Below are 25,895 nucleotides of genomic sequence, written 5' to 3' on the forward strand. Positions count from 1 at the left end.
TTGGAAGTTATCGAGGCTGGGTTGCTATTATAGGTGGCACCCAAGCACGCTGCAGGTCCCAATCCCACCATATTACAGGGGCCTGCCAATTATATTGCCCAAGTACCACCTCCTTACCGTAGGAATTTCCTCCAATCTCTCCAACGCTGTTTTTAAACACAGCTTCACCTTCATTCGCTCTTTATTCCGTCACTGCTATCGCAGGTTTCGCGCACTGAGCATCACCATCTGCCTGGAGATGCCGATGGGGGGTTACCTGACAGTCATTACAATTTAATTCTTCGTCTGTCCATGAAACAAAAGCAGCTTTTACAAATCTGTCTGGCCACCTCTTCTTCGTCCACACTCTTTAATTACAGACGCCTCAACAACATAGTCACTGCTCTATATTCTACGAGAACGTCATATTCCGGGAGTCACCAGAGGCACCGCCGTGCCCCGAGTGCCCCGTCCCCTCTCTCTTTATACTATCGCCCCTATCCAGGGCAACGTCGACGTTTCACAGGCGAGCGCTCTAATTGCCGCTCTTTCGAAAACCTCTCCAAGCCATCATCAGCTCGGACAGACATGGGCTTGGAACGCCGTATGTCGCGTGCCTCACCCACTACGGCCGCATCGCTTAATGCGGTGTTGAATGCCTCAAGCACCGACTTTAGGTCAGAAGCCGTAGCTTCTGGTTCTGGTTCTGTTTCTACCCCTATATCTTCGTCGCAGGTCAGCGAAGAAGGATGGGCCGCAGAGGACTCGAATACCCTAGACGCGAAGACGTCAATGCCTCCGCCACAGCCGCCAGCTAAAACTGAGACATCCGAGACACGCTCGACTCGCTCAACTCGCTCTACATCGTCTGCCTCTCGAAATGCGAACCGACTTTCCTTGACACTGCCCATTGCGCCACCCAATAGTTTTTCTTCGAGACCTACCCCGACATCGTCAATGCCTCCCACTCCCGTTGATACTCTAACTTTGAATTCTCCCGTTGATTCGGAAGATTTTATCGTTGCTATCGCAGCACAAGAACGCCGCGTTTTGGAGCTGCGAGAAGAACTTGCGCGAGCCGAGGCGGGTCTTAAAAAGCTCCAGAGACAGTGGACAATATCTGAAGCTTGCAAAAAACGACCGCCAAACACAACTGCTGAACCCCGCCGAGCTCTGGCGCCCGCTGCGAGCTTGCGGGACGGCCCAGCAGAAAGTCCGGCATCAAAGCGCCATAGTGAGCTTGAGAGAAGAAAAGCTATTCTTCTTGCCCAGAGTCAAGGCGCATCTCGACAACCTAGGAGGACAGTGATTCGCGGGGGTCACACGCGGACATTATCTTTGCTCTCACCTACTAAATCTGTGAGTGGCATGTCAATGCATGAGGGCCAAAATGGTGAGCAGTCACCAGAGTCATTCATAATTCCATCGCCCACTCCACCTATTCGCCAGGTGAACAAACGCGCCACATGGGCACCGCCTAGGAGCACTCAACAGCCTACTGGTGTCAAGCAACTTGCCAATGACTTCAAACAAGGTCTGTGGACATTTGTCGAAGATTTGAGACAAGCAGCTGTTGGTGATGAGGCCATATCGGGAACAACGAATAGGACAACTGGGATGGGTTCAAGGTCCGAAAACACCGATAGTAACCAAGACACGATACGTGCATCCACGTCGACCCGTGGCCGCATCCCATTCTCTACTGAGCTGGAATCCCCATCTGATAGCCCAGATACCTCATCCGCGAGTAGTTCTAGCGATCGCTTTCAGCACAGACGAACAGCGTCAAAGCCTGAACCACGAACAAGGAAACACTATTCTTGGACGCCGTTGACCTTCGACAGCTTCGATGATGATGACTGGGCAAACTGGGATTCACCCAATGTCAAGACATCACGATGGAGTGGAAGCACTGTAAATGGTGATATTGCCTCAGCTATTCCCGAAGGGGCCAGTGAAGCTGAAGCCGTACTGTAAGAGCAAGCCACCAGTCAGAATGCCCAGAAAGCATAACAGCAGCAATGAAATCCAGCTTTCTAATAGAATTGAGAACAGACAACGCAAATCTTCGAATGAAGAAAGTCAGATCTCGCCTCCAAGGACTCCCAGCAAGCTTGAAGAGCTTCCTCAAGCCATCTTAAACAGCCTAACGCCTAGCAACATCAGAAACACAACTTCAAATCTGATCAGGGAGTGGGAGAAGAGCTTGACGCCGTCGCCCCGATCATCTACGTATGGAGCAGATTTGCAGGACTTTAACACAAGCACCCAGTAGGCATCAGCCGCAACAGCATCATTGAAAGTTGCTGGTAAGAATTGGGAGGCGGTAGCTGAGTTCAAATTCATCGCGCATTAGCAGGTTTTGAGGGAAAGCTAGGGTTCGAGCTGATGGGGACATCCGAGTTGAATTTTTTGAATCAGCTTTGTTCATGATTGGAATATAACCGTCATGTCAAACGAAAAGCTCTCTGGAGAGCAGTATACTGTTTTTGGTAAACAGAGTATGTTACTAGGGTTTAATATTTGTACGATTCATGATACTAATGATAGACGATAATGTAACGACGAAGTACGATCGTTGTGCGTTGTCAGCTATAAACATTATAATCACATTTCCCCCTCCACGTTGTTCACTGTGAATGCCTCGAACGAAAATAAGGAGACGACAATAAACAGAGGGAAGCCTTTATTACGACCTGAAATATCGCAATTACTCTCGCCTGCTGAGCAATTGGACTGATCAGTTTAGTCAATAAAGAATACAAAGCTGTCGCCCAACCACGTACTGTTATCGAGCAGGTCGGATCAATGGGATGTTGAGACGAGGAAGACCTAAGGACCTACTCAAGAGTCAACAAGCAAGGCCAATGAATGGGCTGTGGCGTGCCCCCTCTCCAGACAAGTGTAGACTTCCTTACAAGTTCAACTGATCATTAAATGTCTGCATTGTGGTATGAACAGATAGAGGGAAGGAGGAAACCATCAGTAAATCTCTCGCTGTGTCAACATGTGAACTGAGAGTATCCTGTGATCCCTTCAATCCGACGGAAAAGGGGTCACCCGAGCGAGAGGCGCGTCACGTTGGTATCCACAGTACAGTTCTCGCATCGCAGCGTGCAGGTGCAGGTGCAGTGCGGGGAATCTAAACGTCTGCCTGCTAGCGAGTGTATAAGTCAACATCGGAAGAAGAACTCAAGGGAACCTGTTTCTCTACATCCTTTGTCTATTCCCAGATCGAGACTTTAAATAGATCAAGAAATCGAATTTATTGGTATTCATGCATATAAACATATCAATGGACCCTCTGCCGTCGGAAGAAGTGGCCAGTACACAGCGGGCTGAGCTACCCACCCCGAATAGCACACATTCGTACTGGCATCGCGATCCTTCCAAGAAGCTGCTAAATCACCATACTACGGAAGATCTCCCTTCTACTGCCGATGTCATTGTTGTTGGTAGTGGGCTAAGCGGGGCATTTGCCACTCGAGAATTGGTGGCTGGTGGACGGAGTGTGGTGATGCTTGAGGCGAGGGAAGCTTGTTGGGGTGCAACAGGACGAGTGAGTCTCATCACGTCTCCGAGTTTTTATTTAGAGAACCTGAAGCTCCTCTTGACCTTGATAGCACTGCCATTGCCTTCTGGCCATAGTCTTACCCGACTATGAAGATGTAATACTCACTAACAGATACCTATAGAATGGAGGCCACTGCCAGCCCAATGTATGGGGCACCACTGAAGAACTCGCGAGATTCGAGCTCGCCACATTCAATATGGTCAAAGATCTAATCACCCAACACAATGTCCCTTGTGACTGGAAGGTAGTTGGCGGAATCCGCGCCATATACACGGAGGATGTCCTCGAAGCAGCGAAGCAACAGATCGAGCGTTTACAGAAGTATCCAGATCTCAAGGACAAGGCATTTCTGATCACAGAAATAGCCGAACTCGCAGCTCAGCACGTCCCGGATGCCATAGGTGCCATACTACAACCGAATGCCGCCAAGCTATGGCCATACAAGCTCGTTGCGTGGATTCTAGAGACGTTGGTCAGCGAGCACGACGCAGCGGCTTTTAATCTTCAGACTAACACGCCTGTAACAAATCTTGAGCGCGATGGGACATCATGGGTCGCGCATACCCCGCGCGGGACTACCCGGGCCCGCGAAGTGCTTCTCACGACGAATGCGTACACGTCGTATCTGCTGCCTGGTCTGACGGATGTAATTTTGCCTGTGCGCGGACAAGTCTGCGCTCTTGAGCCGCCACAAGGCGCGGTCCAGCTGCCACACAGCTACGTGGTATGTATCTCCTGGAGTCACGCACAGCGACTTGCGGTGTCAAATTTTCTGTTTAGGATGACCAGCATATACCATACAAAGCTCCTCAAGGCTTTCTACCAGGGTGAATAACTATTGACTTGTACAAACTATAGTGGACAGATGCAAGTGATCAGTACCTGATCCATCGGGGCCTGGACGACACCCAAGTCGGGGTGCCAGATAGAAGTCTGGTTTTAGGGGGCGAACGATTTGCCGTGCCGGAAGGCGAAGAGGGCATATCCCGCGATGACGCGATCAATCCGATAATAAGCCGCGCGCTGCACAGTAGCCTGAGCAAGGCCATTAAGCTGCTTCCCGGTGGCGAGCCAGAGAAAAAGGAATTACGCGCCGCGTACGAGGTTGGTTCCCTGGAGTCATTTATCCCCCCCACGCAGGCTTCGGGCCTCGATGGTCCTACATACTCCCGAAACATGGACTGAACCCCTTCCCTATCTGGCAATTACTGACTCCAGCGTGCGTAATTAGTGGACGGGGATCATGGGGTATTCGCGCGACAGCCACCCTTTCGTCGGGCGCGTACCGGCGTCTTTCCTTGCGGAAGGTGAAAGCGAGACCTCCGCGACCGACGGGCTGTGGATCAGCGCCGCCTTCACGGGCCATGGAATGCCGGTGGCCCCGAGGTGCGGCATCGCCGTGGCGGAGATGATGCTTGGGAAAGAAGGTGGTGTGGATATCCCGGCGGCTTGGGTCCCGAGCGATGAGAGGATCGCGAGGGCGCGGCTCATGGAGCTACCTAGGACTGTCGAGGATCTAATAAGGTCGCTACCTTCTGTGGATTGAAATCTATGTTCCTAGCTATCGCATTACGGGTTTGTAATCCTCCCTTTTTCTCGTTGAGTGGAATAGATACGGGCATGTTAGATTTGCATAGAGGGACGAGAGTCAGGTTATGGAATCTTTGATCCAGAGACTTCCTATAATAACGGTCTTCCAAGACTTTCAGTGGAAGCTATCGGTATCAAAGTAATCATGACTATGCCAATAGAACAAGACGGACGCTTAGTCGTCAATTTTAGAAATCTGGGGCTGGCCTGTAACATGTCACGAGGGATGTTATCGAGTTGAAAGGCAATAGGTCGCAAAGTAGGTTGAATATGGACCAAAGAGTTGCTCGAACTGTTTGTCGTTTCTTAACGCAGAAGGCAGGAGAGGAAGGCGAACAATAGTCTTAAACATAATTTTCGCAGTATGGATGTTTATCACAGGATTCAGCAGTCGCCTTGTACATGGAACAGCGACGTAACCCAAACAAGATTATCCTAATTTGTACTGAGTTCCCTAAACGCCTTGCTAACAGAATGCCACTGCGATAGCCCAATAGGCATAAATCGACACCTCATTACCAAGCAAGATCTCCTTCGAGGCGATATTTGCGTCTGAATAGCAGTGATATGATAGCCGTTGCCCTACAATTATAACCCCTTGAAGTGATGGCAGCTGTTGCAAGGATGCTCTATCTATGCTCTAGGTGCAACTTCTCATGCCCCCTGGTCGAATCGTGATGAAATAAGCTACCGAGCAGGGCTCTTGCTACCCATTCGCGCGGAAGGGGACCTTGACCTACGGCGTGGCGAGTCGTTTGGTTCCCGATTTCTCAGTGGTGATTTGTTTTCTTTAGCTCGTAAAGGTGCCTGGGTCGCAGTTGTTTGCCCCTTGCGGTTCCATTGCTCAAGCATTTCCTTCACCTGCGAACCCCAGACCTCCTCACCTTTAGCTAAATCTGCGAACTCCAGGCAATTAGAGCTCCCGAGAATAAAGTCTCCTTGGCGACTTCTACAAAGTTCGGCCATCATAGCAGAGGAGGAAACTTTAACCCCCAAATCATGGCAAAAGCTTCGTACGTAAAAACCCGAAGTAACGGTCATTCGAATCCGCGCAGCTGGCGGTCCTTTGCCATCCCAAGGAGGTGTACTTGATTCGGGAGTCTCGGGAATAAGATTTGATCCTTTGCCAGGTTTGGGAGCCGCAGGTGGCAACTCACCCAGGGCGCCGGACATCATGGGATTATCCTTTTGGCGATCCCCCTTTTTGCGTTTGTTCAGTCTGTCAAATACGAGGGCATCAACGCTCTCGTCAGCCTTTCTCTTAAAATTTTCGTGTTCATTGCGGGCCTTCGCATCAGCTTCCTCCTCTTCAGGAGTAAGCTTTTTCGATTCCATCTGGTCCTTCTCAACCTTCCAAACCTGTTCAGCGAAGCCTCGCTCAAAACTCGTGGCTTCTTCCGACGGCCACCGATGCGAGTGTGTACCAGGTTCATACCATTCCACTAGCTCCAAATCCGAGACGTTTACTTCTCTCGTCGCGATTTCTCGTGGTATGGGTTTGCCTTCGCGCGCATATTCGTATAGAGGCTTTCCTTCCATCTTAAGGGCAGAGTACAAAGGGGGCATCTGTTGATATTTACCGCGGAAGGACTTGAGGGCTTCCTCGACTAGAGGACGGGTAATATGATCGTAGGTTGTCTTCTTCAATATTTTGCCGACCCTGTCGTAAGTGTCGGTGCTTGCGCCGAACAAAACTACCGTCTCGTATGTCTTTGTGCAGTCGAGAAACGATTGCAGAGACTTTGTGCCTTTACCGACACCGAGAATAAGGACGCCGGTGGCTAGCGGGTCCAGAGTGCCGCCATGACCCATCTTGACTCTTATATCATTTTTGCCAAACCCGCGCCGCTTCCTCTTGTTATTAGATTCAGATGATCTATTCGCCATCTCCCGGTCTACCATCGGCTTGAAAGTTGCAGAAGGGTTGAAGTGGTGTTGGCAATCCCGTATTACTTGCGCGGAGCTCATGCCTATTGGCTTGTTGATACCTGCAACAAGCTCTCCAGGTTAGCCGGATCCAGGTATTCAATTGCAAGATGGCAGTAGGAATAGGAGTACCAAAGACACCGTCCAATATGGAGGTAGAGGCAGTGCCAGATGCTGCCATTCTGAACAGTCTAGAAGCTGTCATTCGATAGAGAAGAGATCGCGACTTTGAAGACCCTTAGAGAGACGAGCGCAAGACTATGTGATTTTCCTAGCAGCAATTAAGGCTGTTGTTATATGCTCTGGCTATTGCACCAAGTTATGATATACAAATAGAATTAGAGGGGACAATTAAGAAAAGATGTCAACCGCAGCTTTGGCTACGATTTCATCTTTAGGAAAGAAAGAAAAAAAAAAGTGTCCAGCAGCATTGGTCACATACATACGTTCAGGTTTAATCCACTACTTAAGTACTACCGAATAGGTACCCCACTAGTACCTACCTACTGTAGACATTTATACATTCGGCACCCACTGCGTATGTTAATACGGATGGCTACGTACATAGAAGAGAACCTAAAAGTAACTGAAACTAGGTAACTACATGTTGGTACTGAGTTACCTATATATGATAAGTACGTCGCGTTTCTTCTTGTGTCCATGACAGATCCATGAGCAGGGTATCACAATGTACCTAAGGGAAGCGCTTAGAGGCGCGTATCCTACCTACCCCACCTATAAACAATGTACCCAGTACTCAATTATGGATACTACATGTACATACGTGTGTATGTACTCTACCTAGATACGGAGTAAAATGTACCTCATTAAAGGCGCTCTAGGTGAGTTCTAGGTAGCTGTAGTCCGCCGCCGCAGTGGAATTACCACATAGGAAGGTATATGTAGGGTGGTACCTAGTATGTAGAAGGTACCAAGCTAATGCGTCGCGTGTTCTACATACATACCTACATACACCTAGGTAATAGTGTAGTGTAGATGACCTGTTGCAACTTGAAGTAGACAGTCGCATTCATAAACCAGGCGCTTAGTTGAACTTCTTATACCATTTCCCATTGCTTCTTGTTTACCTACTCACTTATATTCATCCAACTTCTATTTCTACTTCCATACATCTTTATCATACACTGAGTCCAGTCTTCAAGCCGGCCTCTCTCCCTTCACTGATCTAGCACATCCCCTCCCCCCCTCCTCCCCTCTTCCGCCAACTTTCACATCGTCGATCACTCTGCTACAGTTGACGAGAGACCTCACACTTGCTTCAGCCCACATCGTAGGCAAGACCTTACCGATACCGATACAATCGAGCACATTGCGCCCGCTTCCGCCGTCATGGCCAAACGTAGAAGACTCGCCATGCCGGTTCGTCCCCCAACCTACGAAGATACTGCCCGCCACTACAAGGAAACGTCAGTGCTGAAGCCAGTCAGCCCCTCTACTCACACCGATAATTGGCCGTGTTTCCTCCTCTCCGAAGCCACCGTCCATATGCGCGATGGCAGTTTGATGGATCTGCTGAATGTCGACCTGTTCGGTCCTTTTATCGTTCGCGGAAAGCTTGAAATTGAGAAGGATAACGAGAGATACCGTACGCGCACTGGACCCTATTGTAATCTGCTTGTTCTTCGCTGACCTGTTCTCTGCACAGTTGTCAATCGCAACATGAAGGCGAAAACGCTTTGGATCCAGATTGAAAGCTCGCGTACCTTCTCCGTAGGCGCCAAAGATGCCAGCTTAACCTCCCCCGTAGTATGGGCCAGCGGCGAGGCAGGTTGGTTCGAGATTGTGCCTGCACCATGCTACCAATATATATGTGATGGGATGTTCCAAGCTGTCCGCCTGCACTACTCTCTTCTGGACCAGTATGAAGAAGCCGTTGAGAAGCTACGAAAATCAAGAAAAAAGAAAAGGCCGACGTTCGCAGATGTCTCTATTGAGATAGACGAGCTACTCTTCCAGGTAGGTCACGTTGCTATTAACGAGCGTAAGACATGTAATTCTAACAATCATATAATACAGTGTGCTCTACGTGCTGGAGACGGTCAAACTGTTGAAGAAGCCCGCAAAGTGTTGAAATACAATGGCGCGTTTTTCTTGTCACATTTCCCAAAGGACACTAATTTATACCCGCACCTAATCGAGCAGCAGCCTGTGAGTGATTGTCTTACTATATATGTGTGTTCTCAACTGACAATGCGATATTTAGGGTGTTGCTAGACTCCTAACTCAAAAGACTGCAAGCTCTAAGTGGACCGAATTCCTCAATAAACCTAGCCCTTTGATAGCTTACGACTACTCGCAAGGTAAAGAATCTTCATCGCCCGAGATTCCTAATGGGGGGAAGAAGGGCAAAGGGCGCCCTAAACATAGTGTTTCCCAAACCACACGGTCTAGTGAAATGTCCGACATGAAAGGCGTTGTTAGCTCATCCAAGAAAGATCGAGGGCATCACCAATTGAGATCTACGAGGACAAAGACCGGATCTCCAGCAGAGATTCCTCAAAAAGTTGACGATATCACCATGACGGATTCGCCCAGCAACAACAACCCGGGCCCCTCGAAATCACATAATGTTCGCGATGGAGTTGGTGGAGACAATGCGACAATAGACACCAGTGCCACACAAGGGACAGAATCATCGAGCCATGTTCTCGTGGGTGCCTTGAAAGACGCTAGGAGAAATTATCTTCAGTCAATCAGTGAAGGTAAACAGAAGAAGCAGCTACACCAAATAACCGCCAAGAGCTGGCAAAACAAGGTTTACCTAGAGTGTAACATCAAAAGCTACAGCGCGGTAGAAGAAATCTTTCAATATCACGCTCGAGATCTGGTGCGGCTTCTAGGCCCAGAATGGCACGATACTAAAATCTATCAGTGGGCTAAAGAGAATTCATCAACTTCGCCAACACTCACACTCATCTCGGAAGCAGAGGTCAACCAAATTGTCAGAAGAGTGAAGAAATCGGCACGAACAGCACATACACAGAACGTCGCGAGCGAAAACGAGCAGTCAGTAGTCAACGAGTATGCGGGCAAACAAACACCCAGAAATCGCCAGAGTGGTAAGGCCGCTGGGCTGAGGCCGTCTACGGGAGGCAAAAAGCGAGTGCGACAAGAAATGGACTTTGACGACGACATGGACCTTGATGAGGATGGAATACTCAACAAGAAGTACAAAAAGTCGCATTATTTTATCGAAGAGGATGACGAAGTTGATGATGACAATGACAGCACTGAAGACGACGATGAAGACTCTTCGGGTGAGAGCAAGTCCCATGTAGGAAAGGACACTATGGCAATGACACAGCTTGTCATCCGTGCAGAGAAACTACCGTCGGCCCAGTCACAAAGACTCAACCAGACGTGGATTTGCGAAGAGCCTGATTGTGGTTACATCGTGAGAGCCGCCCACGAAGAAGACGGCCAGAAACTTATCAATGCTCACTACGAAGGGCATGAGAAAGAAGCCCAAGATGAAGCACATGAGATGGCCTTAGACAGGGTCAACCTTGCCGTCCAAGAGGCAAGAGGACATATGCCAATTAAGTATGCTTAATTTCATCATATCTTTTGGTCTGCTATGACAAAGGCATAGCACATCATTGCCTTCAGTGCGTCCGCGAGGCTGGTAGTTCAGTTAAGGCGCTAAAACGACCCATTTTCTTCTAAATGGGCCGTTTGGCGTGCATTGATCTGGTAGGATCAATGTATTCGGTCATGCATGCGACCCCTCGTTTCTTCTGCACAGCTTTCGTGGATTTTTTGGCCCTAAACCCCATTATCAGGTTAACATATCTAACATTTTCTTTTCTATAGTCACCTACTCGAAAAGATTCGCAAACTAGGCGAAAACTCGAAGCGGCGCGATGAGGTCCATCTGCATGGGCAGGCGGTTCCTGAGCCAATCAAAAGAACTCTCCTCATATGATTACATGAGATCTCTCAATTCATTACGCCTATGCGCACAAGCTATACTAGGCTTAAACGATCTGCTTTTGAGATCCCGTATTATTGCCGATTTAGGCGAGCTTGCCCAACAAAACACCAAACGTTTAGCTATAGACAGGATTCTTTCCATTACCCAACTGGGGTTGGCAAGCCTGGCCGAATCCATGACTCAAGACAATGTAAATACAGATGAGGGGGGTTGAAACAGATCGGATTACTCGGCGAGGCCATGGTTTGACTGTCGATATATATTGAAGGATTCGGTGTTTGGCAGATTAGAGTGGATGATACCCCAGCTTCTTCGTATGCTTTTCCGACTTATGACTTAATATGAATGGATTTCCATGACTTTATCTCAGATGATACGCGACTATTTTAATGGCCTATTATCTAGTGCCTACGGAAATATCATGAATGCAAGTTTTTGGATGTTACAAGTATTGAGAGCTGTGCTAGTGCATTTGTTCTAGTATGTCACACTGGATCTGAAGCTATTAGGTGTCAAGATCAGAATGTTAATAGTGAAAGGTCACTGGACTCAAAGAGTCTACGCTCATCACTGTCAGATTTCTAGGTTGTCTAGTCCAAACGCCGGCATCGTTACACTCCAATTCATTATACAACCTGGCCTGACATGAAAGCGGAATATGTAATTTGATGAACGCAAGCCAACGAGCTCTTGTTGATAAACGTATTAGTAGGGCGCATTCTTGCTTTTAGCAGATGGTGATTAGATCTCGGGTTTCATATATACTTATATTCTTACTTACTAGCATAGCCTAAAGTTTACTGGCATGTCTATGTAGACAAGTGCTTTCGGCTCGTCGAAGGTGTGTAGGTACTCTTTCATGTGTATTGACACCAAGATCCATGTCTTCCGCTTCCAGTGAATCGACATACTGATGTTCTCTTCGCACAGACGCGTGGAAGAAGATGAGATGATCTGGAATAGGGGTAAGTAATTCCATTCGCCTTTTTCTGTGGCTTATGATCAGTCGTCAAACGACGTAGTATGCATTCAGCTTCACGCGTGAATCGCTATCGAGAACCGAAAAATCCTGTCCGAAGCTATAAGTGCGAAAAGAAAATGGAAACATGTGCATCGTTTTATGTTGCTGATCATACGGCGCTTGAGACCTGCCTATGACTAGGATAGTAGAAGATGAAAGGGATAGGATGGAGGGATGATGTTCTCTATGTATATAGACAAATGTTTCCGTCATGAGATATACGGGATTACGCAAGTTTCGTGAGAGCTAAATTATGTAACACAAGGCGTTTTGTTTTGTAATGATTTGACCTAGACCTGCTACCAGGAAACCCTAAGGGTCTGAGAATTGGATATGTACATCAGCGCCATCCTCAGATGGCTGTAACCATACGCTCCAAAAGAATCGATAGAACTAGATTATATCTCTATATGCTCTATGGCACCATAGCGCTGGTGGCCTTTTCGGCATCGCTGTTGGAGTGGTGCTCTGAGTGAGGCATATGAGACTTGTGTTCGTCGGTCTGATCGTAGGCGATGAGCAGCTCGCCATTCTTTCCGTAACGCCGCGGCTCCTCCCTTGCTACGCGCACCACGTCGAGGTAGCCCTTGACGCCATCAACCTTGTGAAAGATGCTATGAAAATAAACACGTCAGTCTAAGGTTTACATTTCATGAGAATCTGCACTAAGTTCGCTGGGCACTCACGTATCCATTTCCTCCAGAGATCGGTACGCCGTCTCGGGGTAAAAGAAGTAAACGGAAGGGACCATGAAGGCATTTATAACAGCGAAGATGATATATGTCTGGTAACCAATGTTGTTGAATGCAATGGGGGTAATGACTAAGGAGATTCGTTAGTCGCCTACTCTCTGTGTATATTCGACAGTCCCAACATGATGCAATTAGAAGGGTTTGCACTTACTAACGACAATAAAATTAAAAATCCAATTGGCAGAAGTGGATAAGGCGTTTGCAGGTGCCCGAATCTTCAGAGGCACGATCTCAGCGGGATAGAGCCAGGTCATTCCAAGCCAGCCGACGGCGAAAAACGTGTTGAAGATGAACAGCAAGGCAATAACAGCGATCGACGGTCCTTTGGGCGGGTTGTCTCCTCCAGTCAGCGACGCGGAGCCTGCAAGGGCAGCCATGGTCGCGGCTTGGCCGGCAGCACCGAACAACATGAGCTTGCGTCGACCGACGCGATCGACGAGATACACTGCTGGCCAGGAGGCGATGAAGTATTCCGTGCCGTTAAGAGCTGCGAGCAGTCGGGAAAGAAACCCGCTGAGGTTCAATCCGGAGTAGATGACAGCCGCATAATATGTGATAAGGTTGATGCCTACGGATTGCCACGATCAGTATCTTCTCCCCTTATGGTCCTAGAAACTATAATTCAATGGGCATCCATCCTTACCAGAGATCTGCTGGAACACCTGGTTGACATAAGCGAGCAAGGTTCTGTGGAATTCCCTGAGCACCTGTGTTAGTCTACCCTAGGATTCTGCATGCGGGAGTGAATAATAGTAACAAACCTGTCTTTCGTCATCTTGAATAGATCGGAGAATTTGCCCTTGGACATTTCCAGGACTGTCTCCTTGATAGCCAAAAACTCATTCTGGACCATGGGATCGTCAGGGGTGCTATCAGCCAGCGCAGCCAGAACTTCACGCGCCTCCGGCTCCCGGTTCTTTAGGATTAGCCATCGCGGCGACTCGGGGAGATTCCAGATGAAGGCCAGAATGAATACGCAGAAAACAATTTGGAAGGCCAGAGGAAACCGCCATGCGACGGTGCCCGGCGCAAAGCTGAAGCCGAGGTCAATCCAATATGAGAGTGTAATTCCACCTGTAATCAGGGCACCTTCAATCATGACCAGCTTGCCTCTTTTATGTGATCGCGAAGTCTCAGATTGCCAAGTGGGCACTGTGGATGTATTTCCGCCGTTTCCAAGACCGGTGATGATTCGGCCGACGATAAGATGTGGCAATGTGGTCGCCGACGCCTGAAGAGCAGCACCAACTATCATGATAGCGGTGCCGAGAATGATCATGCGCTTGCGACCAAGTTTATCCGAGATAAAAATACTAATGACGGCGCCGAGAAAGCAGCCTAGGTTGTAGCTCGCGACGGCAATACCTTGTGTCTGAGCTCGGTTCGACTTAAGCGCTGGGTTATCCGCAATGGCCGGGTCGTCGGGGTCGATGGAGGGAAAGATGCTAAGAAATTGAGGCATTGTCAAGATGCCACCCATGACACCCTGGTCTGTGACGCTCTTGTTAGTTTTCACGGTATCAATTCAATCATGGGCCATCTTTTCCCGAGTTCACCTGACTGACGGCTTGGTGGGGGTAGCGCTGAGCCAAGTAGAGAGCTTGCTTACCGTAACCGAAGAGCAGAAAGTCGCAGCCAGCGACAAAACCGACAGCATAATTGAGGGCTTGCCCTCGAAGGCCGAAGAATGGCTTTCCCATGGCGACTAATCACAGCGGTGGACGACCGCGTTCTCTCTCTCTCCTTGCGAGTTGAACAAGCGTTGCCAGATCCAGCCGTATTCTAGGAGTGAGCTGGTATACCAGGTAAACCTGAGTGTGTATGTTCAAAGACGGCAGTTATCAGCCAGGCTAGCGGTCTTCATTCATTCGAACAATATTTATAAAGTTCTCAGTCCTGATTCAGCGGGTCACAGGCTGCTGCTGCTTCTACTTATATATGCTTAGTCGAGGCTTTCCCAGGCCGTTTGGCAGACAGATGCCGATCTCGTCTCGTTTAACGCGATGCGCTCACGGCTACACTACATAGGCGTCGAGAGAGGACACAGTCAGTGTGGAGACCGAGGATGTGAACAGGCAAGCCGTTGGCTACGACTCTGACGACCTCTCAGCATCTCCACTGGCCTACGCATGATCCCGGGCTACGCAGAGTCTAAGCGTATACTAGTCCAAATAGTTACCGCAGAACGAAGAACAAGTAAGCCCGATGGATGGAAACATGTACCGAAGGGCATTGAGACCACGGGGTCCGGTTTGGTTTTGCTGTGCAGTTCACCATGCGCTCGCACACCTGAATGCAATCCCTCGGATAAGGGGGCCTTGGTCTGTCGCCGACGTCGGTAGTTGGAATGCTACATGAAAAAAGAAAAACCAATTATTTTCTCTGATCTGCTCTGGGCTACACAACGAGGTGTAAAACATACGAGACCCTTAAGTCAGGCGAGGGATACCCCTGCTCTATCTAATATTGCCTGCTACGCAGTCCGAATTGAAGATTTGCAGTACCTATCTAGGTAGGTAGCAAAAGACAAGACAATGTACATAATCGCGCAGGGTCAGGATCAATGCCTTCTGGGTATGTTCACCTCGGCAGTGGCTCGGGACCTGCATTGCATACTTAGGAATATCAACAAATCATTGCTTAAGAAACTTTGCTGCAGCCTGTAGCTGTGTCGCCCAGTTTTTGCTGGTGTTCGGTCGAGTTCCCCATCCCCAACGCTATCTACATGCCTATGTATCTAGGTACTTATTCCCCAGATTCCACCCAGAAACTCTCCCCCTCTCCCCGCAAGAATCTCCTCTACTATGTAAGAACTTGCAACAAGCGCTTTTTCGCCCCAATTACCTCCATACGAAGTACTTTGATTACTTAATTTTGGTCAAGACGGATTGCCCGTTTGGGGAATCCGCCCATCGTCTACGAGAGCGCCCCTGACGTCAGAGCATCGGTAGTGTGCTTGGCATGGGGCACGGGTGTTCCTTTGGCGACTGGAATTGCCGAGTACAAGCACAGGGCAGACACAGGGCCTGTCCATGTAAGTGGTACCGTACTAGAAAAATAATCGCGAACGAGACACTGCTCGACTGCTTTCTTCTCTATGAGTCGGCTTAGAATCGCAAGTTAATAAGTAAATCTGACGATATATCTTACGGCTGGCAAAATTCTTTCCCCATCTCCTCACTCGGTGGAGCTGGCATGCCATAAAAGTACTAAGTATGTATAGGGCTGTATAGGGCTAGTTTGGGTATTGTACTTAGTTGGCACGCGAGTCATTGAGAATCCATGTACCCAAAACGAGCATGGCCCAATCAAGGCTTCATCAGTTGTCGGATGATTAAACTGGCTACTCCTAGATGAACTAACATGGGTCTGAAGTTTAGCTAAGATTATATTTTCCAAAACTTTGAAGAAGGACAAGAAACCCAGGGCTCAGTCGAATGAGTTGCCGAATGTGTTTTAGTACTAGGTAGCCTATTAGGTAATCGAAACGGGATGTCCTTCCTAAATTTTGAACGCTAGGTTCGCTTAGCTAACATCGTCTTTCTGCGGGTTTGCTTGTGAGAATGGCTAGCCAGGTAGGGATACCCGAAATACGTAATTATAGCAATTCACTGTGGTTGAAGAGCAGTCTTGACTGCTTGATACCAGTTTCAATTATCACCGTGCCATGCCAGCCAGGCATGAAGAGTTCTAAATTTCTAGAGGCCCCATGGGGAAGTACTCCATATCATGTGCATATGCGTAAGCTCATAAGCCTCGTGTCTGTTGTCGCGTGATGCAATATCTATCGTCGTATCTACAGTCATTCATATAAAATCTGCTGTGCGAGTCACTCATAATCCATTGTCCGTTTTGAACTTATCCCAGCTCTCGTTCAGAGTGGCGAATACGGTAGCAGCAATCAAGCGTGTTTCAGTGTTTGCATCTTGGGGAAGCTGATCATGGTGATTAGTATCACAACTGGAGAAGCACGTGGTAGTGGGGTAGAGATCATGTAGTTGGCACCCACCTTGTCTGGATGGCATTTTGCAATGGCCTTCATGTAGTGAATCTTAACCTTGTTGGCGATCACTAGTTCGTGTAAGCCCACCTTCTTCCAGCCACTATTCTCCCATAAGACCTGGTCGAGGCTACCCAGCAGTGCCCGTAGATTATCTCGCTTCCCGTCTCGCCAAGCCGCAATTCGGGCGTCGACTTTTTCACCAAGGGCAAATTTCTCGTCATCAGCAGCTTCGGCAGCTTTGTTAGCTTCTCGTAGTCGTTGAACAGCCTCTGAGTTCTGTTGCGGTCCAAGGTCGGAGATGGCAGAAGGTTTCGGACGAGGCTTGGGTGCTTGGACTGGCCGGGGTGTTGGTTTTGGCTTGGGGGCAAGCGCTTTCTGACATCGCTGTCGACCCGCGACTGCATTAGGGCCACCCACTCCAGCCTCAACGCATAGTTGCCATACATTCCCAGCATCTGCCCATTTTTCCATTTGCTCGAGCGCCTCTGCTTTTCGGCTAAGTGCCTTTCCATAGAGCTCTTTCATGTCACGCAATTCACCATCAGGCAGGGCCACATTCTCGCCTTCGCCATGTGAAGGGCCGATAATGGCGATTGCGCTATCAGCATCACTAACTGCCTGCTTAGGGCTACCTGTCTTGAGCGAGGTCAAGGCCCTATTGGTAAGGATGACGATGCAGATTGGATGATTTTGTGGTATGCCAGAGAGTGAGTTGGTATACGCTGTGTGTGCCGCATCATAGTCACCACGTTTGAAATGTGCCGTCCCATCAAGGCGGTGGCGAGCAGAAGTCTGTAATACTGATGAAGAAACCGTTGGTATATTTCTTGATGGAGCCGGGGGACGTGTGCTAATCGGCTTCGATATGTTTTGTGATGTAGATTTAGGTGCGGGTGAGCGCTGTGGAGAGCGCTGGGGCGTCACTCGATTAGATGACGGAGCTGAGGAGTCAAAAAGAAGGTTGTTGTCAGGTTCTATCCTTTGCGTTGGTTGTGGCGTGGCTTTCTTCCTTCTGGCGGGGCTGACATAAGCCTGTGCACTTTCTTCCTCTGCCATCTGTTTCTTCAATCGTGTCCGAGGATCTATTGAGCCCGGCGCCGCAGTTTGTTGCCACCGAGGCGCATCAGACTGACCAGATGGTCGAGTGGGTAAAGTGGGAGCATGTTCGCGAGATGCCTTGTGCTGAGAAAAATCGCGTTGGTGAGTCTGTTTCTCGGGCCGTCTCCCAGATTCGAGCATCAAAGCCTCATCAGTTGCATTTTGGGCCTCCCTTCCTCTGGGCACTGTCCGGTCTTGTTGTGCACTACGCATCCACTTTGGTTGGCTTGGATCGCCGCCATCTTGCTGGAAGTCAGCAACTGCCTTTTGTACTTGTTTCTGCCCAGTTTTCCATAGGGAGTTCGCCGTTTTGAAGAAGCTCGACCCCATAGCAGCAGCTTTCCGTGAAATATCGTCCATCTGGGCCGGCGACTGTGTATCTCTGCGTGGAGGCACTGGCCTATCTTCACCATCCCTGGCCCATGCAGCCCCACGGTTGTCTCTAGAACGACTGCCAGTTCTCCCTACGTCCTCGGAAGCATCACGCACCCTTTGCTGATTCCGAGCCTGTTTATGGGCGTCCTCCAATAACCAGCTGACTGCAGCTTGCACATTTACCCCGGCGCCACTCTCCGTTAAGCCACGCCTTGCATTCTCAGCTGTGAATCCCATATCTACCAACTCAGCTACGGCTTTGTCGAATGGGTCCGAGCCGGGATGCCCGCCCGTTGTTTCAGGCCCGGAATCCGAATCCGAATCATCTATTGGCTTCCCGGGTTGTCTTTTCTGGTCGGCTGCTTGCGCCTTCATTCGAAGCTCTTCCACAGGCCTGCCCAAATCTCCGAGAAAGTCATCATCATCTGCCACATCTGGTGTCAATTGATGTTGGGCTGAACCTTTAGGTTTTAGTTGGTTAAGGCCGAAAGGATCGTCATCATCATCATACAGTTTGCTTCCGCCCGGTGCCGGGACTTTGTTCCATGCGCTAGCATTGGACAAGTCCAGTTTGGCAGCACTAGCAGGAGTGCTTGTCCTAGATAGTGGCTGAGGTGGTGGAGGATAGTGGCTCGAGTTGTCAACTTTCGTATCTTTAGCAAAAGCCGCAAACAATTCGGCGTCGTCCTGGTCTCTGTTCTGCCCATTCGTGCTCCCTATTGCGCCAGGCGAGACAGTTCGTGACGCAGGACCTGACCCTTGACCAATTGTATCCCAAAACTGACCACCGCCGTACTGCGATTGAAACCTCCGTCTTTCTTCGTCTTCCTTTTGCCGCTTCTCTGCAACGAGTTGTTCTTGTCGTTCTCGGAGACTAAGGTTGGCATTGCTCTTGGTGCCACCAAAGTTGACCAAGTTACTAAAGCTGTCGGCCGCGGTTGGTTTAGAAACAGGTGGCTTCAAAGCCCCGGCCACCGAGCCTTGCGCAGACAAAGGTGTAGATCGGCCGGAGGCTTGCGGCGATGGGGTCGGACGTAGTGTTGGATAGAAAGCAGGCGGGCTTGTAGGGTTCATGGGCGGAGGCTTAGTGCCACTGCCGTTGGCAGAGTTGGCTGCAGACCAATCCAGGCCGGAGAGATCATCCATGCTGACAAAGTATTCGAACCGTCATATCAGGGGATATCATAGTATTTCGTACAAACAGACATCTTACCCTTTGGGATTCACTTGCTGGTCATGTTCAGTATATTGCCAGACAGCCAACCAATCCAGGTCCCTGCATCAGCCCGATCTTGGCATTCCCACAAATTAGACGGCTGTGGCTAGTGAGGGGCTTTGTGGCTTGCTCGGATACTGTGGACCTAGGTACCTACATACAGTGGTTTATGTTGTATGTAGATATACCTATTGCAAGGCCAACAACTGCCTCTCATTCCATAATTGCACCATGAGCCTTGAGAATGTGTATTTTCGCAGGAAACATAGAGCGAGTCGACTTGATGCGCCAAATTAAGGTCTTTGTAACCTTTTTTTAAGTCCGATCTTAGGTTTAATATCTGCGGACACCCGACTTTCAGCGGCTCCCTATTACCTACTATATGCCTTCCAACAATCTGATCGCACAATTATCATTATACAAGTGGTTATTGAGTGTGTAACGATGCTGAGCAGCAATATCATAGGTATTTCGTATTTGAAACTCTTATGCAAGAGAGTCTGTCAGACGTAAACTAGGGTCCGAAGATCACATATACGGTATATTCAGCTCACCGCTCCATCGTTTATAACATACGATAGAATCTAGCTAGCTAGAGCACTCAATACTACCTTGCATTGTCTCTCGTACGCACTGCATGGGCCGTGGGGCCCACCGAAGCCAGAGAGTTATGGAGCTCGGTTCGCCCGAAACCACTATATAGGTAAACTCTAGAGGGATCACTCAAGAAGTGTTTCTCAAGTTCGACCTCCAATTCGATCACCCGAACCCTATGATAGCTATCTTAGACGATTACTTGAATATCTCTTTATTTGATTACCATGTCTTCATCCGAATTTAGCGGCCGTACCCAGCAAGACTTGCCCCATTGGATATTCCAACTGAAGTTCCACGCAACCTTCAAAGAGGTCTGGGAACTCGTCGATCCTGATAACAAAGAAGGAGCTTCTCATCCACCAATCCAAGTTCAAAAACCTCCAACGAGAGCTGACGCGATTAAAAAGATAAAGGAGAAATCTTTACTACTGGGCACAATTGAGCCCAAGGAAGAAGGGATCACCGCACAACTAGACGAATGATCCAGCTCTTCGTTGCGGAGACTGCCTACTGGACCGTTAAGTCTGATAACTATATTGCTATATTTGACTGGATTGTTGCTACTTTTCAGATCGTTTCCTCTGATGAGGTCAACCTACAGTGACCGAGCAAAAAAAACGGTACAATTTGAAAAACCACTCACAGAATACTATATTTCTTAAAAAATCTAGAAAATCAACATAACAACTTATACATTACTTATATATAATTCTAAATAGAGAAATGATTATTTTATATAAATACTTTAAGAATTTCTTTCTTTTTTCCTTTTAAAGCTTTAAATTTTATTATTAAATATAATATATAAAATTTTCATTTTTACTACTATTAAAACATATTATAACTAAATCATATTTTACTATAGTAATTTAATTTTTACTTATAATAAAAGAAATGATTTATTAAGTACTATATATAAAGATTTTTTAATAATTTATTATCACTTAGAATTTTGAGTAAGTTGGAATTGAAAAGTGTGAGTTTTCGCGTTTTTTGGTGCGAATTCACGATTGTACCTTTTTTTTTGCTCCCCCACTGTAAAAGCGCTTGTAAAGGCCATTAAGGAACACATTTCCCCCACGGACTCCATTACCAAGAGCTTAGCTCAGCAGAGATACCAGCAGGTGTTCCGTAAGGCCAACCGAAGTCAGAGAGAGTCGGACAACTCGTGAGATGAGATTAGGTCAGGGTTTCAAGGCTATTGCTCGCATGCAATTTTCATTGCCTACGTTGACTGGTCTGATGGTCAACTTTAGTTGCCTCGATACAGGCTATCGTGAGCTCCATCCCTGACGACATCCATTGTTGGTTAACGTAGGGGTGAAGCACCAACCGTTAAGTATATAAACAATATCCATATCCATACCAAACGTCGTAAATCGAAGTGATGATACCATTAATCGTATAATCAGGTTACAGGATCAGAGCCTGTCATTATGAGCTCTGAACGTGGTGCGTAGTTGTGATATATCCGCCCAGGCGTGACATCACATCATTGCACATTCTGAACGAAGCAAATGCTTATTAGTTCTCCATACACAGATTTTTTTTCTCTCATGGAACGGCTACTCTAGTAACCCCTTCTCTGTCGTGTTTACCGGACACTTTCGGATCGTTCTAAGTTATTATTCCTTGCAATTGGACTGCACTCTGAATCATGCGATTCTATTGAGGACCTCTTGATTGTGGTCCATGTAGCTCCTCTGTATGCTTATATGTTAGACCGTGATTTTAATTAACACTAGTCTGTTAGCGAGTAACATTGCTTATGTCTTCTAGACAAGCGCTACTCGATGCGAGTGTTAGGAATCAGGGGCTCAGGATGAAGAAAACGATTGTATATAGCTAAAAGGAGTCTGAATACTCTGACTTAGGACCATCTAGACTTCGCGCAACAACCAGAATTTTACTGTATACCCTCGTGCGTTCTTCACACTAAAGGTGTTTCTTGTATACCAAGGGCGTTTCGGAGTTCTTGTGGCAGATCACCAGACAGAGCTCAGCAATATCTCTTTCCTATAACTGGGCAACCATGGCTCCCATTTTTCTATAATTACTACGAGTAACGGGATTCAACTTACCTCCCAGGAAAACCACGGCCGCAATATTACAGTTGCATGTAAGTTTGCATGTTTGATCCCCTTCCTGTGCTTGTATGCTAACAGCAACATATAAGGAGGTTAGTAAGTTGAAGCATCATCTTCTGCTTTCGTCAATTGACACGTCGAAGTCATTTCGAGACATAAGTGAAATGTCGCCATAAGCACCTGTGTTAAAAAAGGTTCCCGGGTAGAATTTGCTAGTAGTCTAAGTAGTATATCTCCCGCAGCAACTCCAATAGTACCAAACCTGATATCAATGCTAGCTCCCTCGAACACAGCTAATATTGGTCGTCTATTGCGCTGGGTAAAAGTGGAAATGAAATGCGGGGACCTTGTAATAACAAGTTCATAATAATATGCCAGCTTGGGTGTGCTCGACTTTTTGATGTTGTGAAACTGAGACTCGAATAATCATTTTCGAGCTAAATGCTGGCCTACTGCCCATCTTATCCTATTCTTTGTGGGCTTGTTGTGATTTGAGAAAACATTTAAGAGCTGTTGAAACTGCACTCATTATGGCTGAAATACTTTATGATAATACCCACGAATTAAGTATGCATCGGGTGTGGGAATCTATATATTGTACCTACATACCAACAATTGATTATCCGCCTATCCTAGCTAGAGACCGTCTCTAATAGAGTCGTTTGCCAAAAAGGAGGGTGTTATAGCTAGAGAAATGACCCATCTATGTGTATCAGATATCATCTAAAACATAGTTGACCCCTCCTCTGTTAACCATCACGAGATAGAGACAGCGTAGCTTTCTTTAACATTCGGATGTTACCTTGTCCTAGATAACCACTAATGTTTATGATTAAATAGGAACACAGGCTATATATTAGACAGTGTCTGACATAAACTTATTCAGATAGATGATGTCTTTGAGAATCTCATTTCTTAAACTCGAGTGCTATTGCAGCTCGTGAGGTACTGGATACCAAGTCGTTCAATATCTATATAAAAGCTGTCATCTGGGTGCCGCCATGCGACAAGAATAACGAGAGATAAGATTCCAATATTCATCGTCGATTCTTGATAAGAAAGCATATACTAAAATGATTGATTTAGGTTCGGGTAGGCCCAAGGAGATTGTGTGTTAGGTAGGTGCGCAACAAGAATGATAAGTCCAGCATACCTACCTACATGGTAAGTACCTCCTCACCCAAAAAGCAGTTCGGAGTGGACTAGATATATCTGTGCAAAGCCGCTGGAGCGACATATTTTCCTACAACCACGTACTTGGATTTCTTACCCGTTGAGGTATGTTCCCGACTTGAGAGCTTTGGTAACTACTTAGTTTTCGATGCCACGTCAAGACGTGGAGAATTTGTTGTACCTAGTGTAGGCACACTGCATGGTCAGATATCTGGTCAGATGCTCAAGATACAGATGCACAACGGCAATCATGGTGCCACAAGACGGGATTCTGAGCCCATGTTTTCTGCCCATGTCAATTTAAGGGATGTGTTTCCTAACGGAGCAATCATCCAGCCCTGCAAACACGTCTGATTGGCCAGGCAGGGATAGATGAGCTGTAAGTAAAAGATTCCGAAACACATGTCGTGTTTGGGGTGACCCTGTCTGTCCCTGTCTGTCCCTGTGCGTTCCTGGTCGTGCATGGGCTCTGCCAGGCCCAACCTACCTATCATTGCTAAATCCCTCTTGGAGTACACACGAGCATCATCAGAGATTAGATGCCGCATCACCTTGTGCAATCACCGAGAGGAGAGAACCGGGTTCAATATGATTTGTTCCCGTCACTGCTGTGTAGCGATTAACAACGAAGAAGGGCCGGGCCACCGAGATTTTACGCCGCCGTGACCTGTAGAATAGATACTAGCTTAGCTGTATTGCGATGTTCGATAGGCAATATCTATCGCCAAGCTACCAAGAATCGGAGGATTCAAGCATACTAGATATAGTTAGATAGACACGAGAATGGGACAGAGATCTGGGTCTTAATCTGGTACTGTCTGGAGTACTGGATCTGTCGGATCTGTACCCAGATGTGCCGTAAGTTAGTAACACTGGAGGGCACAGAAAGGGGGTCGAGGAGCACAATCAACATGCACTCTCGGCACTATCTACGCACTACGATAATCCAACAATCACCTGGAGATTTGCAAACATTACGATGTGCAACCGATGTACTAGTACAACGTAACTTACCGAATACCAGTTCTACCGACTCGCGGCTGGGCAGCCTCGGGCAGCTATGGGCAGAACGATGGGGCGAGAGGTAGATCGGCTTATGCTATTTTCTCTCCTGTGACGTAGTTAATCCATATAATTAGTGCACTAGACACCGTTTCCTAACTGTTGACCGCTCACTAAGAACAAACTGGTCTGTGATCTGCCGGCAATATTACTCGCTTGAGTAATGTATGTGATGAACCTTTCCTGTTCTGACCACTAATTCTGACTACAGACTCCTCTGACTCTGTCTGACCAAAGATCCTCCGACTGGGAGGAAACGCTGGGCTTACTGGATCGTCGTGGCTACCTACTTAAGTACCTAAGCAGGCGAGGCAGGTAGTAGGAAGTGTGTAGGCAAATTCTGCGACTTGATAGACCTGCACACGACGACTTGCACTCTCCAGTCTTACAGTAACTACCAACCTAGATAGGCTGTCATGATGGATTACACTTAGCACACGAATACGTGATTGTGAGCATACTTGTCCAAGTTCTATAATACTTCCATACTATATATCGTAACATAGGTACCAATGGTAGGTGGGCGCTGACTTGCAAACCAGCATGGGTGGCGCCTTCTACTTAATAGGTTACCAGCAAGTGGCGTAGGTACCTTACTATAAGGTTTGCCCACTGAAGCTGGCGCGTGGTGCTGGCGGATGTAGCCGTACATTACATGTGCACTTACCCATATATGCAGGTACAGATGTAGGCACTTTCCTAGTGCATGTACGAAGTACGCACCTGGGTGCCAGGCGGACAGAAAACCACTGATTCAGGGGCACTTGTCGTCAGTGGCTGCACCCTTATCCTACCTATGTAGACTGCCGGTTGGTGTCGCAAGCTTGATGTACATGGTCTGTACATGGTACAGCTGAGTTGTGGCGCTTGAGGTACCTAGCTGGCACAGGCTACCCGTGCCTGAAACCGTCATGGCCAATCAGAGAAACGGCTGCCCCTCCATGCAGATGCTTAGTGGTAGGCCTTAATTTATCTCGAGTTAGTCGAAAGAATAAGGATCAGCTTAGGATTTGCTCAGATCTGCTCAGAGCCATCCCCTTATGGATAATACTCATTAAGATGCCTAAGCACCTAAATTTCGGCTTGCTGAATTGAACTCAGGGGCGCAAATCGGTGAATTATCTTTGCTTTACAATGACATAGCGATAGAGGGTGCCCGCGAGTCGAAAGGGAAAGTGCGAGCCGCTTAATTTGTGGAAACACCTTGACAGATTGACTCCAACTGGGCCTCAAAAGTTAGGTACCTCGAGTAATGGGTACTGCACTGAACTTTCAAGTAGAATAGGTGGTATGGACCTACTACTTTTCAGGCGGTTGGGTGGAAAAGGTTATATTAAGAATATGACATAAAGCAACTGGCTTACGCCAAAGTCTAATCAAATAATAAAGTCAAACAAAGACATCTTAAGATGCTTCTAGTTATATCATACTATCTAGTTATACCTACATGTACTCAGTCTTTATTGTTTCGCCTTGCCTCCAGCTGG

General features: G+C 47.7%; 6 protein-coding genes across 6 annotated transcripts; 3 read left to right on the forward strand and 3 right to left on the reverse strand.

Moving 5' to 3' along the window:
- The first annotated feature begins 123 nt into the window (after positions 1–123).
- On the forward strand, positions 124–2,819 carry F5B22DRAFT_343520 (uncharacterized protein). Its single transcript, XM_047970911.1, has 2 exons — positions 124–1,952; positions 2,035–2,819. Exons 1-2 carry the CDS (start codon positions 292–294, stop codon positions 2,252–2,254), a joined length of 1,881 nt encoding a protein of 626 aa, XP_047834837.1. The 5' UTR covers positions 124–291; the 3' UTR covers positions 2,255–2,819.
- F5B22DRAFT_343552 (FAD dependent oxidoreductase) lies at positions 2,802–5,465 on the forward strand. Its single transcript, XM_047970913.1, has 4 exons — positions 2,802–3,538; positions 3,675–4,277; positions 4,412–4,657; positions 4,785–5,465. The coding sequence occupies exons 1-4, from the start codon at positions 3,257–3,259 to the stop codon at positions 5,097–5,099; spliced, it is 1,446 nt and encodes a 481-aa protein (XP_047834838.1). The 5' UTR covers positions 2,802–3,256; the 3' UTR covers positions 5,100–5,465.
- Positions 5,466–5,830: 365 nt separating this feature from the next.
- Positions 5,831–7,250, reverse strand: F5B22DRAFT_642492 (pseudouridine synthase; the record flags this gene model as incomplete). Its single annotated transcript, XM_047978133.1, has 2 exons — positions 5,831–7,131; positions 7,202–7,250. 2 exons carry the CDS (start codon positions 7,248–7,250, stop codon positions 5,831–5,833), a joined length of 1,350 nt encoding a protein of 449 aa, XP_047834839.1.
- Positions 7,251–7,978: 728 nt separating this feature from the next.
- F5B22DRAFT_590121 (uncharacterized protein) lies at positions 7,979–11,664 on the forward strand. Its single transcript, XM_047973784.1, has 5 exons — positions 7,979–8,675; positions 8,736–9,046; positions 9,107–9,238; positions 9,294–10,633; positions 10,904–11,664. Exons 1-5 carry the CDS (start codon positions 8,420–8,422, stop codon positions 11,013–11,015), a joined length of 2,151 nt encoding a protein of 716 aa, XP_047834840.1. The 5' UTR covers positions 7,979–8,419; the 3' UTR covers positions 11,016–11,664.
- A 645-nt stretch (positions 11,665–12,309) lies between these two features.
- On the reverse strand, positions 12,310–14,824 carry F5B22DRAFT_343652 (general substrate transporter). The gene is made up of 6 exons (XM_047970914.1): positions 14,407–14,824; positions 13,559–14,288; positions 13,441–13,496; positions 12,949–13,365; positions 12,732–12,867; positions 12,310–12,659 (listed from the first exon to the last, which is right to left on the reverse strand). Exons 1-6 carry the CDS (start codon positions 14,495–14,497, stop codon positions 12,461–12,463), a joined length of 1,629 nt encoding a protein of 542 aa, XP_047834841.1. The 5' UTR covers positions 14,498–14,824; the 3' UTR covers positions 12,310–12,460.
- Positions 14,825–16,077: 1,253 nt separating this feature from the next.
- Positions 16,078–19,419, reverse strand: F5B22DRAFT_658318 (uncharacterized protein; the record flags this gene model as incomplete). The annotated part of the gene is made up of 2 exons (XM_047980114.1): positions 16,078–16,732; positions 16,807–19,419. The coding sequence occupies 2 exons, from the start codon at positions 19,417–19,419 to the stop codon at positions 16,631–16,633; spliced, it is 2,715 nt and encodes a 904-aa protein (XP_047834842.1). The 3' UTR covers positions 16,078–16,630.
- Between the last annotated feature and the right edge of the window lie 6,476 nt (positions 19,420–25,895).

This window comes from Xylaria bambusicola (genome assembly GCF_022495145.1).
Source record: "Xylaria bambusicola strain CBS 139988 unplaced genomic scaffold F5B22scaffold_4, whole genome shotgun sequence".
In the NCBI taxonomy this organism is placed as follows: Eukaryota; Fungi; Ascomycota; class Sordariomycetes; order Xylariales; family Xylariaceae; genus Xylaria; species Xylaria bambusicola.